The sequence below is a fragment of the Hyla sarda genome, chromosome 1 (genome assembly GCF_029499605.1).
Source record: "Hyla sarda isolate aHylSar1 chromosome 1, aHylSar1.hap1, whole genome shotgun sequence".
NCBI classification, from domain to species: domain Eukaryota; kingdom Metazoa; phylum Chordata; class Amphibia; order Anura; family Hylidae; genus Hyla; species Hyla sarda.
The window spans coordinates 282,369,814-282,390,832 of record NC_079189.1 but is presented as its reverse complement, the minus strand read 5'-3'; the positions used below and the strand labels follow the sequence as shown (position 1 = coordinate 282,390,832).

The 21,019-nt window shown below is 43.2% G+C and overlaps 1 protein-coding gene across 1 annotated transcript in view; it reads left to right on the top strand.

The window, feature by feature from the left end:
- The window catches only part of PIAS4 (protein inhibitor of activated STAT 4), a 70,064-nt gene extending 67,916 nt beyond the window's left edge, over window positions 1-2,148 (top strand). The window contains exon 11 of the mRNA XM_056573833.1: window positions 9-2,148. Coding sequence (XP_056429808.1) covers window positions 9-217 — 209 coding nt within the window. The 3' untranslated portion in view covers window positions 218-2,148. The remainder of the gene's footprint in view (window positions 1-8) is intronic.
- The last annotated feature ends 18,871 nt before the right edge of the window (window positions 2,149-21,019 follow it).

Here is a 21,019-nt window from a genome sequence, read left to right as displayed (position 1 = left end):
TTCATTAGGTTCTCCAGAAATGACAGCAAAGGTTCCCCCTCCAAGCAGCGCAGTGTCAACTGAGAATGGAAAACCTGGGCCAGATGTGGTGGATCTGACACTGGACAGCTCTTCGTCTTCATCGTCCTCCTCTGAAGAAGACGAAGAAGAGGAGGAGGAGGACCGCCCAGCACATAAGAGACGCTGCTTTGAGAAAGGGATTTTATCAGCTTGCTGACCCCTTCCTGCTTTCTTACTATGGACTTGGACCTTAAAATAGAAAATTAACGCAGCTGGGTGCTGTTGTCCCCTCTTCCTACCAAGACCTGTATGCATCGCGAAGTTTGCAATCCCTTCTACTTGTACAATTTAGGAGGCATAGAACATCATGTTGACCTGCAGTGGGTTAATATTCTTTTTGTCTTCACCCCTCCCCCTTTTTTTATTTTAATTTTTTTTTTATAAATGTATATTGGAAGTTGGTCCAGGGGAGAAAATCATTCCATGCCTCCTTATCAACCACTCTCCTTGCCTTGAGAAACAAGTTTAAAGTGCAGACTTTTCTCCCCCTTATGCTCTCATGTATTAGCAGTGAGGGGGCACAGTAGTAAAGTAAAATATTTGGAGCAGTTGGGTTGTCATTGAAGGGATGTTAATGTTTTAGTGAAAAATTAAAGGCAAAAAGATTAATACTGTAAATATCTATTTAGAGATGAACCTGGATGATGACTGAGCCATTGTGGAATGGAGGAAAGAATATGGCCAGCTCAATATACTAATTTCTCACTTCCTACAGATTTATAGGAGGTGCAGTTTTATTTGTTCTATTTAGTAATATGCAAAAACTGGGGTGTGTTTAGATTTTTGTAACTGAGGGGTGGGAGAGGGGTTTACATAATGCTTTCAATCAAACTACCTCTCTGCTATTCAGGTTTTTGTTTCTGTGCTAGTTAGGGGAGGGGTTAATGCTGCTCTATACTTTCTTTCTCCTCCCCACAATGACCCCTTAAGAACCTTCACTCTGCTGCCCCCCTCACTCCATATACAACTTTTTACTCGTCATCGAAAACTTCTCCACAGCCATTTTTTTTTTTCTGTTTCCAAATTACAGCTATAACCCCCAGTGCCCCAGCACCATTGCCCCCCAATCTCCAACTTTATAAACAAATGTATTGCACTTGTTAAAATTCATAGGGATAGGAAGTCCGAGTAATCCACTTCCAGCTGAGTCTCAGCATACGTCACATAAGGAGCAAACATATTTTCAAGGATTTCCTGGTCTCTCCACAGCTTTTAGGAGCCTCTGAAACATCTTACTAGATCTTAAATATATTCTCTTATTTTCATTCTCTATAGTCATACATGGTTAGGTAATCAGGTCTTATTTGTATACTGTTTGTCGATAAGTCCTGAATGGTTAACAGATGTTTGCCTCTCAGGTAGTTTTTCGGTCATGTTCTTCACTTGACCATCATCTCATAAAATCTGCTCATAAAAATACAGCTTGTTCTGTCACAATTGTGAAACTCACTGTAGCTCTAAAATTTAATCAGGTTTTAAAGGAAACCTGTCATTACTTTTATGCTGCGCAAACCCTGGGCAGCCCCTAGCAGCTTCTTCCTGCCCTACCGTATATGTTTATGGATCGTTCTCAAAGTATTGCGAATCAATGCCAGCAGCCTAGGCAGAAACCCCTCCCCACATGACTTGATGTTCAGGCAGTATGAAAGTGACAGTTTTCCTTTTAAAATGGTTGCAAATCATGCTTAGCATAATGTACACCTGTAACAAAAAGCTGGATCTGCATGTAAACAAGCAGTTGGCATTCAGACCTGATTATGGGTGCTTCCTGCATGGAGCAATACATAGCTCTAGTGAAAATTGAGTGTGTCATTGTCAAGATAAAAAAGTGTAACAAAACATAATTGTTACACTGTTTTTGTGTGGTTTTTTTTTAGTTTTTTTTTTCTTATTGGCTTTGAAGTCACATCAATGTAACTCAATCTTCCTCCTGGTCCTCCACTTCAGTTTCATAGTTGCACTTAGCACTTATTGGAGGTCCTAGGAATAACAGTGCCAGCAATAGCCTGAGTGTATTTAATTGTATTGCCAGCTTTTTAATATCATCATATTTTTGAATAATCACCTAGTACAGGCACTGTTAGAGATATACATTCATTCATATATATATATATATATATATATATATATATATATATATATATATATATATATATATATATATATAATTTTCCGCTTACAGATTTTCACCTTGTTACATGCATACATACATTGCTAGGCAGTGTTGATGAACACTACCCGAAAACCTTAACCTTTTTATAATTGTGCTGTTGGAATATCCAATATAATTTATTGCAGCATTTTCTTAACTTAAAATATTCGGTAGGCATGCACTTTTGCTATCCTTTGCTAAACTACTTTGGTATCTATGGAAACATGAATTGCAACCCCAAGATGAAATCTGCATGTGAATAGCTGGTATAAAATAGTAAAATGTGGAGCTACATCTCATAAAAGTAGTAACTGTGCCAATAATGAAGTTATCCAAAATTAAATATACAGAGCCAGTGCTTTCCTCCCCTGAAGACACTGTTGTATTTTTTCTTTTTTTTTTCTTTTTTTTTTATCCGCTCCCCCTGCAGAGAGAGATACAGACATAAAGCAACTGGTTCAGAAATCCGCCACAATGAGATGGCACCTTTGTTTTATTTTCTTGTCCTAATTTAAATGTTTTTAAATCTTCCTAATCAGTCTCTAGTGTCTGTAAACATGTTTTTCTTTATGTATGTTTTTTTTTCAGTTTTTTACATGCTTTGCAAAAATACTTTTAGTTTTTTTTTTTTTCTTGTTTCCAAATTTAACAGGAAAAAACACAAAAGGATAGTGTTTGTTACAATAAAAATATTTGCAATGATGTAGTTGCTGAAGGTTTTGTATATACATTACGACAATAGATATCAGATTTCATGGGTATTTAAGCCCACATTTTTCAAACTGAGAGAAAAACTTGATCGATTTTAACACAGGAACCAATCACAGCTCAGCTTTCACTTTACCAGAGCTTGTTAGGAAGTGAAAGATGAGCCGTGACTGGTTGCTGTGGGAAAATCACTCCAGGTTTTCTCTAACAGTTTGATAAATCTGGGCCTAAGTGTCAATACCAGAGCATATGTGCCTGACTTGTGACAATGCATATACATTTAGAATTTGATCTGTTGTAGGGATTCGTATATGCAATGCTCCCTGGGGAAGTATGCAAATTGTTCCCGTTTCCTAGGTAAGAAAAAAGTCTTGTATTATCTGTAGGTATTTTCTTTCATAGTCTATGACCAACCTTTTTGGGTATATGCACACAGTGCAGTGTCCTTGCAGTATTCCACGGCAGTATTCCACTGCAGCAAAGTCTTAATTTTGATGGCATTTTTCTGCACTGTGCACACGTTGAAATTTCGGAGGCAGAAACATCACATTTCTGGAGTCCACAAAAAGAATTGTCTGTACTTTCCATGGATTTCGTTTGGAAATGCATTGCATTCTGAGACTGCACATTTCACATTTTCCTACCATATGAACATATCCTTAGAGTTAATGTGTTTCTGGTTTGGATCTTACTAGGCAAGCTTACTTGAATACCTGTTTTATTGGAGCCTGGCTAAACCGGTCTCACTAAGAACTTTGGGAAAAAGGCTTGCCAAACATTAACCTCTTAAGGACGCAGGAACTTTTCATTTTTGCACTTATAATTTTTAGAAGGTGAGGAGGAAAAAACTACCGTATTTATTGGCGTATAACACGCATATTTTAGACAAAATTTTTTAGCTTAAAGTCTATCTGCGTGTTATACGCCGATAGACTGTTTCTGGCCCCGCAGAAGCCACTTTAGTTCAATGATTTAAAGCGGGCGCTTTAAATCATTGAACTGTGGGGCCAGAGTCCTGCCGCCGCCACCCGATTCCGTCCCCTATCCCCCGTTTTATAGTTACATGTCACTCTCCCTGTTGGTGCCCAATTCCCTCCCCGTCCTTTGTTTGCATGTCCCGCCAATGCCTGTTTCCATCGTGGTGACCGCGCTCTTTATGGTCTTGCAGCATCCTTATCTGTCATTGTGCGTCGCGCACTGACTGTCGAGTGATGTCGCGTTAAGGACATCACTTGTGTGCGGCGCATAGTGACAGATAAGGACGCTGCAGGACCATAGAGAGCGCGGTCCCCAGGATGGAATCGGGCCTCGGCGGGACATGCATCCCGAGGACGGTGAGGGAATCGGGCAGCAGCGGGACAGCGTGACATGTAACTATAAAACGGGGGGATAGGGGACTGAATCAGGTGGCGACGGCAGGACTACGGCCACACAGAAGCCGCCTCAGTTCAATGATTTAAAGTGGCTGCTTTAAATCATTGAGCTAAAGTGGCTTCTGCGGGGCCAGAAACTGTTTTATTGTGGTATACCCACTCTCGCACGCTCATTTTAACAAGGATATTTGGGTAAGAAAAAACTTTTTTACCCAAATTTCCTTGGAAAAATGAGGGTGTGTGTTATAGGCCAGTGCGTGGTATACCCCGATAAATACGGTACTTTCAATTCCACCTACAGACCATTTTAAGGCCTGTTTTTTGCACCACCAGTTGTACTTTGTGTAATGAAATACTTGAGGTAATTACAATCTACATAAAAATCATTCTACGAAAATAGACACTGCGGGAGATTCGTCAACCTGTGTAGAGTGAGTGGTGCAGTTGCTTTTTCGTTTTTCACGGGCCTCTTTAAAAATGAATCAAGCTGATTGGTTGCTATGGGCAACTGCACCACTCTTCCTCTACACAGGTTTTGATAAATCCCCTCCCCCCCAAATATTTTTATTCTTTTTTTTTTTTATATAACTGTTTTATTTTTGCAAGAAAAATAACATAATAAAGTAACATAGCATCTTGCCAGTGCATAAGACATATAAAATTGTCACAGTCACAGCTGTCATCAATCAAGGTCTGTAGAAGAATATATAAAGCAGTTCAATCAGGATCTTTGATGGGATCAAAGAGAGAAAGTATTCAAGAAGATCGTTAATCCAACAAAAAGGCATACCGTGCTCCTTTTGATATGTAGGTATGTAATGGCAGGAAGCCAAACTCAATTGTTATGCACTATGTTAAAGTAAGAGGCTTACACAATATTTATGGTTATGACTGAAGCATGGAGTTAGGTAAAAACAGACCCAGGTCATAATGTAGAGGAGGGTAACTTTAAGTAATGTCTCCTTGCTGTTAAAGAACAAAACATTAAATTAATTTAGGAGAAGAAAAGAATAACAAAATAATTAGAGAAGGAAATTAGCAGAGAAAAAGGACAAAGAATGTTACACGTCCGCAAGGTCATGGATTATGAGGTCTGAGAGAAGGAGTCAGTGTCCATCACCTTCCAAGTTTATTCTGTAGGTCCATATAACTATACTCAATTTATGCAGGTTTTGTTATATTTTACTAATCATTTTTTTTTTTCCCCCCCCATATATGAGGACTTGGTTTTTTTCGCCACCAATTCTACTTTGGAATGGCCTCAATCATTTCACCACAAAATCTACGGCTAAACACAAAAAATGTGGGAGAACAATAAAAAGCAATTCTGTAAATTTGGGGGGCTACCACTTCTACAGAGTGCATTTTTCAGTAAAAATGACACCATCTTTATTCCGTAGGTCCAAACTATTACAATGATGCCAAAGTTATAAAGTAAAAATTATTTTTTACTACCTTTAAAAAATTTCAAATTGGCATGTTTAAAATTTTCCTCTACTGACCCCTATTATAATTATTTTTTTTTCCCCCCTGTATATGGGGATGTGTGAGGACTTTTTTTTTTTTTGCGCTTTGATCTGTAGTTTTTATTAGTACCATTTTTGTGTATCTCTTTTTATACATTTTTATTTTTATTAAGCTATACAAAGTGACCCAAAATATGCAGTTCTGGACTTTTGTATTTACGTATATGCCATTGACCATGCAGTTGTTTCTTAAAATCATCCATGCACCAGCTAGGGAAACCCGATGCCTCCTGTTTATTTAGGGAGCAAAGTGGTCTTTCATGGTTTTTAATTTTTTTTTTTATGGAGGGAAAGGGGGAGTGATTCAAACTTTTATTAGGAAAGGGGTTTTCATTTAACTTTTTTTTTTCACTTTTGTTAGTTCCTCCCAGAGGACTTTTACATGCAATCGTTAGATTGCATACACTGAACAATGCTAGCGTTGATCAGTATTATAGGTATATGCCATGGCTGACTGGAGCATAGGAGCACCGATCGGACACTGAGGAGGCAGATAAGGCCCCTTCCACTGTCCTCAACTGATCTGGGACACAGCGGTTTTCCCGCATTGATCCCAATCAGCACTGCTGAGCAGCTGTGATTTTTATTATTATTTTTTGGTTACATTTGACACCGCAATCACCTTTGACTGCAGAGTCTAAGGGGTTAAGGCTGGGCATCACCACAAATTGTGATGTCCGACATTTGACTATCGGTACTGTTATGACGTGTGCTCGGCTCCTGAGTGTACATCATAGAAGGGGAACGGGCGCAAGGTGTACAGGTAGGAGTTATTAACCATTTATATTTTAATAGTTTGGAATTTGAAATGCTGTAGGCTTTGTAAAGGTTTTCTGGGACCAGTATTCATTGCTCACTCTCAGCTTTCTCTTTAAAAATGGCTGCCACAATGCATAGTTACATAGTTAAAAGGACAAGTCTGTCAAGTTCAACCTAAAACCCTAGTGTGTTTATCCAGAGGAAAACAAAAAACTTCCATGAGGCTGACTCCATGACAGAGGAAAAAATCTTCCAGACTCCAATATGGCAATCACAAGTTATGGATACTAGATTTATGTGGACAGAACATTGATCCAGGGAAATATTCTATTAGATTTTTGCAGCGAAATATCTAGACTCACCCTTGAACTTGTTTATCCTGAGCAGAGTTCCATAGTCTCACTTTTCTTACAGTAAAGAATCGGAGTTTCCATGTAGCAATAAGAAACAATAGTAACAATCATAGCGATGTTGCAGCAATCTAAATAAAGATCGGTCCTGTAAGCAGTCACAATTGATAGTTCATTTTAAGTAGGGATGTCCCGATACCATTTTTTTAAGACCGAGTACCGATACTTTAATTCTAGTACTCGCCGATATACCAAGTACGAGTACTTTTATTTTAAAGGGAATCTGACACCAGGGTGACCCGGTTTCTGGCGCTGTTTACCGTATGATATGTGGGTCCTTGTTGTATGAGGCGGCTGCTGTAATATGAGCCAAGATTTCTCTCTTCTCCATTGGGCAGAACAAAAAATTTGCATTGGCGGCGAAACTGATGATCACATAGTAAGCAGCGGTAGAAACCGGGTCACCTGCACTATCTACCTATGAATTCAAGTTAGTGCAGGTGACTCTGCTGTAAGATTGCCTTTAATATTAGGTAGTATCCCCTTGCAGACACTAGCAGCAGCCCCCTGTAGACCGGAGCCCCCACCCTTGGAAACAGCTCACCAACGGCTGTCCTCTGATGGGTGCTGCTGCTGCCGCCCTGATCTCCCGTCCTCATAATGGCGTTCTATGGAGGAGCATGTGACATACACATCACTCTGCTTCCTCCGTAGCATTACGCTGGGCGCAGTGGAAGAGGTGGAGTGATGTGTGTGTGTCACATGTTCCTCCATGAACACCATGATGAGGATGGGAGAACGGGGCAACGGAGCGGCAGCAGGTATCGGATTTGGTATCGGTGACATCGAACGAGTCCCCTATACCAGTGAAATGGCTAGTATCGGGACATCCCTAGTTTTAAGTGCAGCTGTGAATTAGAGTAATGCCATATAAATCAACACTTCTTTATGGGACGTGCCCCCCAGGAACCGCCCTAAACTAGAGACTACCCAAGCAATAAATAAAACGTAACTTTTATTCTCTTTTTACTGTTAAATATTCTATAGCTGTGCTCATTAATACCACTAGGTGGCATAAGTGGTTTAAAAATTACATACACTAAATCATGTTATCTCCTCCTTTACAGTGGTCTATATCTGAGACTCACTTTATAACAGTACTCTTGCTACAGTACCCAGCTATTTGTGAGCTCTTTATAATTCTCCTCTCACTCAATTGAGATTGGCTGCCCTCTTGACTCACAGGTCACGCATTGTGCACAGGATTAGTGACTGTAAAACACCATCCTCCCTAATGTTTTGCCAGTTCCCTGGCTTTGTCAAAGGCACAAGGTTAGAATAATGCTACACACGTCATAGTTTTATGGTCCCAGTGCCAAACTATGGTAAACTATGATTATTCTGAAACACCCGCTGCCTGTACCAGGTTTATTCTAGTATATCAGTATAGTGGTATTATCTAGTCACTGTGTGATGGTAATGCTAGTGGTCATGGATTGGCTGTTATTTATTGGTCTCTGTATAGAGGCTTTTATTTACTACTAGTATTACTACATTTACTTCCTGGAAGTGTTTCTTTGGGGGGGACTTTTTCCCATTAAGGCTCAAGGCTGCTGCTGTTGTGTCAGACTGGACTGCAAGAGTTTGGACCCCCAACTTCCCCGCACCAATGCCTGGGTACTCGGACTGAATCCTTTAACCAGGGCTCTTGAACATTTTCAAAGACCCCTAGAAGCCCTACCAGGACTTTTCGCCCCTCTGTACCCAGGATAGGTTTACAGAGGCCTGAGTACCTGTGCAACTAGATATCCCCCCCCCCCCCCCCCCCCCCCCCAGAGAGAATTGGTCACTGCAGCGGTAAATCCTGGAGTGGAGGTATTAAGTTTGCATCACCACTCACTAGGACAGAATCTTACTGGGGAAACCACCATAAATGACCCTATTTTAAAGATCTTACACCTCAGAGTATTGAAAAGAAACCGTATTGATAACAAAGTATATTTACCCTTTAGGTGTTTCACAGAGATTGAAGCAAAGTTAAATTTTTTATTTTTTTTGTTGCAAATATTTAATATTTTATTATTTGGCCAACAGTGGTACTTGGCTTGCACAATGGCCTCAGACTTGAAGTAGCACCATTTCATTGATACCATTCTGGGGTACACTGATCCCCTAATGTAACAGGAAACTGAAGTAAACATTATCACTAAAAAACATACGGAGCGCCATACTCTCAAATGAAGAAGCTCTGCTTTCAGATGTGGATGGTTGCTAGGGAAGCCTGTAATGTCAGTAATGCCTTCCCTCAACAGAGTGGTCTGGAGGTATGCAGAATAGGCATGATCTGCATGTTCTTTCATGCCTGTCTAGACAGATCACTGGTAACCTTAATCTAATGGGCTGTAACCATTAGATCACTGTTATCAGTAAGGGCTTGTTCACACTGTCACTGTCGCCGTAAATTCATGCTCGTTATCAATCCATTTGATGATTTTTCAAACTGGTTGCAAACGGCTGTAAAATAATCCCGTTGTTTACAATATCCGTTTTTTTACCGTTATTATTTTTTAGCATTCTCAGAAAAGCTGACATTAGAAAACTCCTTCAGTGATGGGGGATTACTATTCCCATCATGGAACAGACTTGTTTCTATGATGGGAGTAATAATTCCCCTGGCTGTGGAAGTCTGCCGGCAGCTGGGGAGGCTACATTAGTGTTTGTACTACTACTACTAACAACCCCATCATGGAACAGAGACTGTTATATACTGTGTTTTTACTTTAATTTTTAAATTCCCCACCCAGTATTAGTCCAGTGATGCAGATGCAAATCATAAAATGTTTCAGTATCTTGTAATCAGTATCTTGTAAATCAGAATTTTGTAGAGACAAGCTTTCGGGATTCCTACCTTTATCAAGTCCAAAGCAAATCTAAGCTCACAAGCAGAAGACACAGGTTACATCTCACAAATATGCAGGGGTTAAGACAATAGATGTGGAGAATTCACACTAAGATGGGCCATAAATTGTCCTGTTATGGGAACATAGACTAAATAGATAAGGATGAGAAAAAGGGGGAGAGAGGGGGGAGCAGGGGAGAGACTGGGAATTAGCAGGACAAAGTGAGATGCAAAAGAGAGTACAGTACAGGTTATAAGAGAATACAGTACAATACAGGTTATAGGAAATTTTGATAATGAGATAAGAAGCTCAAATCCACATTAAGTCCCCTGTTTTTTTGAGTCAAAAACAGTATCATTTTGGCTTCAAATGTCTTTCTCTCTTGTGTGTTTTTGAAGTTCCCTCTTAGTATCTTAGGTGCACTTAGTGTAAAGTCATGTATGGAGTGGCCTGTTTGGGTAAAATGGTGTCCAACTGGGGTGCAGTAGTCATTTTCTTTATGGCGGTTGATGGAATATCTGGGTAGGTTCATCCTTTAGCAGGTGTTCCCGTGGTGTTTGAAGGGCGGAGTGTATTTTCCTATTGATTGTCCTAGGTTTGTATCCTTTTTGTTTGAATTTCTCAGACAGTGTTTGTAGGTGCAGGTCTCTGTCATCAGGGTTGGAGCAGATGCGGTGGTACCTGGTAGGTTGGCTGGATGTGATGCCTTTCTTTGTGTGTGAAGGATGAAAACTGGATTTATGTAGATAGCTGGATCGGTCTGTGGGTTTTCTGTACACAGACGTTTGTAGTGTGTTCCTGTTTATTGTGACAGTAGTGTCCAGGAAGTTCACACTTTCTGTAGAAAATTCCATTTTGAGTTTGATAGATGGATTGAATGTGTTAAAGGCATCATGAAACTTTCTGAGTTTTTCTTTTCCTTCTGTCCAAATGATGAAAATATCATCAATGTAACAGTAGTATCTGTAGGGTTTGTGAAGTTGTGTGTCCAGAAATCGTTGTTCAAGGTCAGCCATGAATAGGTTGGCATATTGTGATGCCATCCTGGTCCCCATTGCAGTGCCCATCATTTATAGATATAGGTCACTGTTGAAACTGAAGTAGTTGTGTGTTAGGATGAATTCTATTAGTTTAGTGATGACTCCAGGGCTGTATTCCCGGTTGAGGGTTTGGAATGAGAGGAACAGGGAGCAGGCATCAATTCCATTTCTGTGAGAGATGTTGCTGTATAAGGATTCTACATCCATTGTTACTAATATGGAGTTGGCAGGCAAGTTAGTAATCGAAAGGATGAATCTATACAGACATTCCATCAACCGCCAGAAAGAAAATGACTACTGCACCCCAGTTGGACACCATTTTACCCAAACAGGCCATTCCATACATGACCTTACAATCAAGATACTGAGAGGGGATTTCAAAAACACACATGAGAGAGAGACATTTGAAACCAAAATGATACTGTTTTTTGACTCAAAAAAACAGGGGACTTAATGTGGATTTAAGCTTCTTATCTCCTTATGAAAATTTCTTATAACCTGTGCTGTACTGTATTCTCTTATAACCTGTACTGTACTGTATTCTCTTATAACCTGTACTGTATTCTCTTTTGCATCTCACTTTGTCCTGCTAATTCCCAGTCTCTCCCCTGCTCCCCCCTCCCTCCCCCTTTTTCTCATCCTTATCTATTTAGTCTATGTTCCCATAACAGGACAATTTATGGCCCATCTTGGTGTGAATTCTCCACATCTATTGTCTTAACCCCTGCATATTTGTGAGATGTAACCTGTGTCTTCTACTTGTGAGCTTAGATTTGCTTTGGACTTGATAAAGGGAGGAATACCGAAAGCTTGTCTCTACAAAATTCTGTTAGTCCAATAAAAAAAAGGTATTACAAGATACTGCAACATTTTATGATTTGCATCTGCATCACTGGACTAGTACAGCTACTCAAATCTACTAATACATAAATAATTATAGACCCAATACGAAAGAGACCTGAAGCGATCAGAAGTTATTAACCCCTTGGGGACGGTGCCGATATTGAAATTTTAGAGCATTTTATGTCCACATATGATGTCTAATAGAGGAGAAAAAGAACAGCAGAGCTTCTCATAGGAATATTTCCATACCTTTTAGGAATACTACCCTGAGTGCTGGTAGGACAATAGGGGCAATCTCGCTCACCTTTCGAGGTTGTGTGCCAGACACAACCACCAGTAACAGCATGTGGTAACGGTGCAGCCACTTCGGTATCAGTAATCAGGAAGCCTTCGCCGATCATAGAAGCATAGGAGATAGGATGTAGAACAAAATGTGAGGTCTTGGCGCAATCCGTGGAATGGAATCACAGTGCGTGATGTGTAGGTAAAAAGTCGATTTATTAAATACCAGGAACAGATGCGTTTCGAGGCCAAGGCAGCTTCTTTTTCAATGTTAAAAATGGTATAAGCAATTTGTAACATATACCATTTGTAACATTGAAAAAGAGGCTGCCTTGGCCTCAAAGCGTGTCTGTTTCTGGTATTTAATAAATGTACTTTTTCCCTACACAACACGCATTGTGACTCCATTCCATGGATTGCGGCAAGACCTCGCATTTTTTCTACATCCTATGTCCACATATGGGGTATTTCCTTACTTGGGAGAAATTGTGTTACAAATTTTGGGTTTTTTTTTTTTTCCTTTTACCTCTTGAAAATTAAAAATATGGGGCAATACCAACATGTTATTTTCATAGGGGTGTACCCGGATGCAAGCGTTACACTTGCCTCCTCCACCAAAAATACTGTACATCAGTGTTCCCCAAACAGGGTGCCTCCAGCTGTTGCAAAACTCCCAACATGCCTGGACCGTCAATGGCTGTCCGGCAATACTGGGAGTTATTTTGCAACAGCTGGAGGCTCCATCTTGGAAAAGCTGACGTACAAGATGTTTTTTAATGTTCATCGGGGGAGGGGACAGTGTAAAGGTGTAGTGTATATGTATTGTGTTTTTTTTTTATCATTCAAAGCTTTATTGAATAAACAACACATAAGAAAACAAAATGACAATCACTAGTACTAGTCAGTAACAATGACAGGAAGGAAACGTCAAAGACGTGCAGAGGCATAACAGTGCAATCAAGGTTACATATGGCTGACGAAAGGAAGAGCCAATTGCCAAGTACCTATTCACAATAAAAACAAAGTAAACGTATGCCATCGGCTGGTGTGAGGAACATCAGAAGGCTATATGAACATGCATAGATTTGGCAACTATTACTGTGACCAGTGAAGTGACTCGTAACGATGACCAGTGAAGTGACTCGTCAAAAGGTTAGGAGAGAAGGAGAGAAAGAAGCCCAGAGAGGGAGAAGGGCCAAGAAGGGGAGAGGTATGAGGTAGTGAGGAGGAGAGGAAGGATTAGCGACAAGTCGTGGGGAGGAGAAGTTTGCACCAACTTGTTGTTTAAAGACCGCCGTCCGTCCCCCATGGACACAGCTCACACACCCGATTGTCCAGTAAATCAACAACAGCTGAAAAGGGGTCAACTAGAGGGTATAAGAGTATGTAGTAGCTATCCTTCCCTATAGAGGGCAGTGTCAGTGAATGAGAGCCAGGGATTCCATATTGCAGCGAACTTCTCAGTGCGACCCGAAGAGTCAGCCATCAACTCCTCCATCCTACAGAGAAACAGTATTTCCTTATACCAGTCAGTCAGAGAAGGGGGGTCGGCACTCTTCCATTTCCTTGGAATGACAGAGCGGGCTGCCATTAGTAAGAAATGGGCGAGCCTGTTAGGGGGTGATCTCCTAGATGTGGGCAGGATGGTGAGAAGCAGGACTTTTGGGTCGTTAGGGTATTTTATCCCTGAAATGTGTGCTATCCTGGAGATTATCGTCTCCCAAAATAGAGTCAGGGAAGGGCACAACCACCATATATGTGTCATTGTCCCTCGATCGGTGCTACATCTCCAGCAGAGGTCAGAAGTGGATGGGAACATTCTGTGGAGTGTCACTGGCACTCTGTACCGACGTGATAGGAGTTTGTAATTGGTTTCTTGAGCCCTGCAGGAGATGGACAATTTATGACACATGGTGAAGGCCGTTGACCAATCACTCTTAGCAAAAGTGGTCTGCAGTTCCCCCTCCCAGGCCGCCACAAACGCTGGAGGGGATTGTGCGGACAACTCCATGAACAGCTCGTATATTTGAGAGACCGCTTTCGTGACCTGGGAGGTAGAAGTGCACATCAATTCAAAACGTGTGAGAGGTCTAGCAAGCTTCAATGGGCCACTCTCTGTGTCAATAAAGTGTTTAAGTTGAAGGTAATTCATGTAGGTTGTGGGGGACTGTAGGTGTGTCGGCACCAGATCCGAATATGGCCGGAGCATAGTGCCCTCTAGGAAGGACCCGATAGTCATCAGGGGGGTTCAGAGATCCCCAGAAAGGATAAGTGTGAGAGCCCTGGGGGGAAACAGGGGTTGCCCAGGATCGGGGATAGAGGGCCGTCAGGGGGGAACAGCCTCGAGGATGAGAAGTAGCGCTTGAAAAAGGTCAGCATCTCACTGGTGACCCAAGGTGTCGCAGTTGGGGTACAAACAGGCAGCATTGTAGCAGGTAACCAAGGGGCAGATACTATGCGTACGTTCGCATGCTCCATCTCCACTGACACCCACCTCTTCGAGGAACGGCCATGGAGGAAGTCCAAGAATCTGGTTAGGGTGGCTGCAATGTAATAAGCCTTGCAGTCAGGAACCGCCAGGCCGCCCGCATGTTTCTTCCTATAGAGCACCGCTTTGGAAATCCTCGATGGCCGTCCCGCCCATATAAATTTGCGCACAAGTCCCTCCAACCTTTTAAAGAAGGATGTGGGAAGGGTGATGGGGATTGCCTGAAAGAGGTATAGTAGTATATGTATTGTTTTACTCTTAGGGGTAGTGTAGTGTTTTTAGGGTACATTCACACGGGCGGGGGTTTACATTAAGTTTCCCGCTGCGGGAAAATTTGCCGCATCTCAAACTTGAAGCTGGAAACTTGCTGTAAACCCCCACCCATGTGAATGAACCCTGTACGTTCACATGGGGGGGGGGGCAAAACTTCAACTCCCGGCATGCACTGACAGACCATTCATGCTGGGAGTTGTAGATATGCAACAGCTGGAGGCACTCTGGTTGGGATTGGAAAACACTGAGTTAGGTAACAGACTACCACAGTGTTTCCGCACCACTGTCTATTTCCTAACTCAGTGTTTCCCAGCCCATGTGCTTCCAGCTGTTGCAAAACTACAACTCCAAGCATGGTTGGGCTGTCAGTGCATGCCAGGAGTTATAGGTTTGCAGCAGCTGGAGGCACACGGGTTGGGAAACACTGAGTTAGGAAACAGATAGTGGTGCGGAAACACTGCGGTAGTCTGTTACCTAACTCAGTGTTTCCCAATCCCAACCAGTGTGCCTCCAGTTGTTGCAAAACTGCCCACATGCCCAGCCAGCCGAAGGGCATGTTGAGAGTTGTAGTTTTGCAACAATTGGAGGAGAACAGTTTGGGGACCACTGTGTAGTGGTCTCCAAACTGTAGCCCTCCAGATGTTGCAAAACTTCAACTCCAAGCATGCCCAGGCATGCTGGGAGTTGTAGTTTGGCAACATTTGAAGGACCTGATGTTGCCAAACTACAACTCCCAGCATGCCTGGGCATGCTTGGCAGTTGAAGTCTTGCAACATCTGGAGGGCTACGGTTTGGACACCACTACACAGTGGTCTCCAAACTGTTCTCCTCCAGTTGTTGCAAAACTACAACTCCCAACATGCGTTGTAGTTCTGCAATATCTGAAGGGCCATATGTTACAGAACTACAGCTCCCAGCATGCCTGGACTGTCTGGACATGCTGGGAGTTGTAGTTTTAAAACTCCTAGAAGCAGCAGTGAAGATCACTTTACAGCGATCTTCACTGCTGCCTCGGACGCTGCCTCCACTTGCCTGCCGGTCCCGGGTCCTCGGTCCCCGCGTGACGAAGGTACATGTCGCCATCTTCCCCAGCTCTGTCCCGGCTTCCAGAGGTGATCAGAGCTGAGGATCTCAACTGTTCCCCCTGCCTTGCGATTTGTTGGTCAGTCCTGATCAGCCAATCGCAGGGGATAGGAGGAGGTGGCACCCTTGCCACCTTGCTCCTATCCTTTAGGCTGATCAACCCCATCAGCCCAGAATCGCCGTAAATCGCCAATCTGAATTGATCAGCGATATGCGGCAATCGCCGAAATGGGGGGGGGGGGGGGGGGGGGGGGATCTCAGAACCCCCCCAGGCATTGTCACAGGATGCCTGCTGAATGATTTCATCAGGCACCCCGCTCCTGTCCCCGCCTGGCATACCTGTACTCCCTCTGTCCCCGACAAGTTAAACAGGGGAGCGGGCGGCATTGCACTGGGGTCCCGGGCTCACCTGCTGTGCTAATACAATACTTTCCACACACCGTGCAGTGGCGGGCATATATGTATATTGAAGCGCTGCAGGACCAAACATATAGCTCTATATGTCTGGCCCCCGCAGCGCTTCGATATATATATATATATATATATATATTCTCAATGGGGGGCATTTACTAAGGGGTTTAGTCATTTTTTTCTGACTATTTTTGGCGCAAAATTGTCGCAATTGCGCCTACCCTATAAATTGTGCGACTTTCTCTAGCAAGAGCTAGAAAGTCAAAAAAAAATTTCCCGCTTAATTTACGCAAGTTTTCAGTTTTTACTTGCAGTGGTCAGGAATTTATTAACTGAGACAGTCGCAGTTGCGCAATAAACTGTCACAACGGCCATAAAAATTGACTAAATTTACTCCAGCTCCAACATGGAGCAGGAAAAGCTACTGCCGCCCGGGCTCCGACATACTTTCTCCCCGCTACCCTCACTGCGCTACCGGGACACTGCAGTGATTTATATCCCCCCCCCCCCCCCTTCTCACCTGCGTGAGAGTTGTAGTCTTGTAGAAGCGGGAGCTGAGCGGCGCGGGCGGGAGACAAGGGGGGGGGGGGGGATAGCGTGGAGGCCGTATGAGGAGCCCGGGCGGGAGACAAGGGGGGTAGCGGGGAGGCCGTATGAGGAGCCGGGGCGGCTGCACTGTAATGTCAGCCCGGGCTCCTGCCCTGAGAGCCATAGGCTTTGGCTGTCAGGGCATGCTGGGTGTTGTAGTTTTGCAACAGCTGGAGGGCCACAGTTTGCAGACCACTGGTGTGTGGTCTGTAAACTGTAGTCCTCCAGCTGTTGCAAAACTAAACAGCTGAAGGGGACCGGCGAAGAAGTTCACTTACCCTTCCGAGGCTCCAGCGACGATCGCTGACGGAGATCGTCGCGCGGCAGTGTCGTGCAGCGCTGGATCCTACGGAAGCCGGTAAGTTGCGCAGGCTTCCCAACCAGGGTGCCTCCAGTTGTTGCAAGACTACAACTCCCAGCATGCCTGGACAGCCTTTGGCTGTCCGGGCATGCTGGGAGTTGTAGTTTAGCAACAGCTGGAGGCACCCTGGTTGGGAAACACTGGCCTAAAACAGTTGGGAAACACTGGCCTAAAACAGTGTTTCCCAACCAGGGTGCCTCCAGATGTTGCAAGACTACAACTCCCAGCATGCCTGGACAGCCAAAGGCTGTCTAGGCATGCTGGGAGTTGTAGTCTTGCAACATCTGGAGGCACCCTGGTTGGGAAACACTGTTTTAGGCCAGTGTTTCCCAACCAGGGTGCCTCCAGATGTTGCAAGACTACAACTCCCAGCATGCCTGGACAGCCTTTGACTGTCCAGGCATGCTGGGATTTGTAGTTTTGCAACATCTGGAGGCACCCTGGTTGGGAAACAGTTTTAGGCCAGTGTTTCCCAGCCAGGTTGCCTCCAGATGTTGCAAAACTACAACTCCCAGCATGCCTAGACAGCCTTTGACTGTCCAGGCATGCTGGGACTTGTAGTTTAGCAACATCTGGAGGCACCCTGGTTGGGAAACACTGTTTTAGGCCAGTGTTTCCCAGCCAGGTTGCCTCCAGATGTTGCAAAACTACAACTCCCAGCATGCCTAGACAGCCTTTGACTGTCCAGGCATGCTGGGACTTGTAGTTTTGCAACATCTGGAGGCACCCTGGTTGGGAAACAGTTTTAGGCCAGTGTTTCCCAGCCAGGTTGCCTCTAGATGTTGCAAAACTACAACTCCCAGCATGCCTAGACAGCCTTTGACTGTCCAGGCATGCTGGGGCTTGTAGTTTTGCAACATCTGGAGGCACCCTGGTTGGGAAACACTGGACTAAAACAGTGTTTCCCAACCAGGGTGCCTCCAGATGTTGCAAAACTACAAGTCCCAGGTTGGGAAACACTGTGCCCGGCCTCCGCCCCACCTTACTGTAAGGGCATGCTGGGAGTTGTAGTCCTGCAGCTGGGGGCAGGGGACAAGCTTGTCACTTGCCCACACATCTCCTGCACCACACAACTACAACTCCCAGCATGTCCTTACTGTAAGGGCATGCTGGCAGTTGTAGTCGTGCGGGGCGGGAGATGTGTGAGCAGGTGATAATAAATGTACTAACCCATTTTTTTTCTTTTCTTCTCATTTCAGATCCGTGTATCCTGTGTACTCCTTCGGATTCGGTGGACTACTTCGATGACCAGCGTTTTTCTTTGTTTGATTTTAATAAAATGGTTAACGAGGGCTTGTGGGGGAGTGTTTTTTGTAATAAAAATTTTTTAAAACCTGTTGTGTTTTTTTCTTACTTTACTAGACAGGCTTAGTAGTGGAAGCTGTCTTATAGACAGAGTCCATTACTAACCTGGGCTTAGCGCTAGCCACAAAAACAGCTAGCGCTAACCCCCTATTATTACCCCGGTACCCAACGCCACAGGGGTGCCGGGAAGAGGCGGTACCAACAGGCCTGGAGCGTCAAAAATGGCGCTCCTGGGCCTAAGCGGTAACAGGCTGGCGTTATTTAGGCTGGGGAGGGCCAGTAACAATGGTCCTCGCCCACCCTGGGAACGTCAGGCTGTTACTGTTTGGTTGGTATTTGGCTGAGAATGAAAATAGGGGGGACCCTATGCGTTTTTTTTTTTTAAATAAATAGTTAAATATATTAAAAAAACGCATAGGGTCCCCCTATTTTTATTCTCAACCAAATACCAACCAAACAGTAACAGCCTGACGTTCCCAGGGTGGGCGAGGACCATTGTTACTGGCCCTCCCCAACCTAAATAACGCCAGCCTGTTACCGCCTAGGCCCAGGAGCGCCATTTTTGACGCTCCGGGCCTGTTGGTACCCCTGTGGTGTTGGGTACCGGGGTAATAATTGGGGGTTAGCGCTAGCTGTTTTTGTGGCTAACGCTAAGCCCGGCTTAGTAATGGACTCAGTCTATAAGACAGCTTCCACTACTAAGCCTGTCTAGTAAAGTAAAATAAAAATAAAACACAACAGGTTTAAAAAAAAATTTATTACAAAAAAAACACTCCCCCACAAGCCCTCGTTAACCATTTTATTAACATCAAGCAAAGAAAAACGCTGGTCATCGAAGAAGTCCACCGAATCCGAAGGAGTCCACAGGATACACAGATCTGTAGAAGAAGTAACCAAAAAAAAAAAAAGTGTAAGTACATTTAGGGAGAAAAAAACTGTGTTAAAAAAATGTAATAAACACACACACTAAACGCCGTTTACCACTTCTGAGCCATGACTACAATTTACAGTGATCCCTCAACTTACAATGGCCTCAACATACAATAGTTTCAACATACAATGGTCTTTTCTGGACCATCGTAAGTTGAAACCAGACTCAACATACAATGCTACAGACAGTCCAGATCTGTAAAACGTGTCAATGGCTGGAAGAACCAACCAATCAAAATGGGCATTCACTGGTAAAACCCCTGTATTACTGAAGTGTATGCACTGACTGGTGTCTGGTATTACATGTTCTGTACACTTTACCTGTATCAGGGTTAGCTGCTCTTTTGGACACCAGGTGAGGGCGACTCCATTACTTGTTTGGGACATTGCCTGTACTGTACAGGACCCCTGAAGAAGCTCCTGTCCTCTACATAGACCAGTGTTTCCCAAGCAGGGTGGCCCCATCTTTTGCAAAACTACAACTCCCAGCATGCCCGGACAGCCTTTGGCTGTCCAGGCATGCTGGGAGTTATAGTTTTGCAACAGCTGGAGGCTCCCTGCTTGGGAAACACTGACATAGACAGTAATTTACAGCTCCCAGCAGATCTTTATTACTTTTATATGTAAGGATTTGCTTTATCTATATCAGTTATCTACTTATTTTTCTTTGTCACTTTTTCCTATTTTGGATGACATTTTGGTGCCTTTAGAACCAATTACCCTGTTTCCATAGAGTTATGGTCTCAACATACAATGGTTTCAACTTACAATGGTTTTCCTGGAACCAATTAATATTGTAACTTGAGGGACCACTGTAGTTATTGAATTATTTAGATGTGGTGAAAAAGCTAAAAAAAAACTCAAAAACAAAAGATCCAGAAGGAAACCAGCAGCCAAACCTATTCAGACAGCAGGAAAAAGGAACAGACTATTTTTTCTACTACATGAAGTAAATTTCCCACTTTTGCCTATGTGTGCCAAATTTATTAATGCCGTGCAACAATTTAGTAAATTTGTCGCACATAGTCAAAAATGAAGTAGAAAAAAACAGGGTAAAAACCAGACTACATAGTAAAAGATTAGTAAATGCCCCTCAATGTGTGTATGTGTTTGTTTGTTTTTTTTCAAGTTTTTAAGTCCCAGACGTTCTTTTCATACACACAAACAACCACTCAGATCGTTTAAGTCCAGCCGCTAAAGTGGACGGTCTTGTAATACTTGATTATGACCAATATCACGCTGAAGCAATTTGCATCTTGTCGGACACTTTGTACTATGAACATGTTCCCTTAGACCCCTTTTGCAATATTATCAAAGATGTCCATTTCACCTCTATAGATTCAGACAAAGGGATTTTATCCAAAGGGGAATTCTGTTACATCAATTCCACTTCCAACAATAAACTATATTTTTATTGTCTTCCCAAAATACATAAGTCCATCATTCACCCACCTGGCTATCCCATCATCGCAGGCACCAATTCCACTCACGCCAACCTTTCGCATTATTTTTTATCTATTTTTACAACTCTATGTCATTAAACTTCCCAGTTACCTCAGAGATTCCTCCCAACTGATCAAACGACTG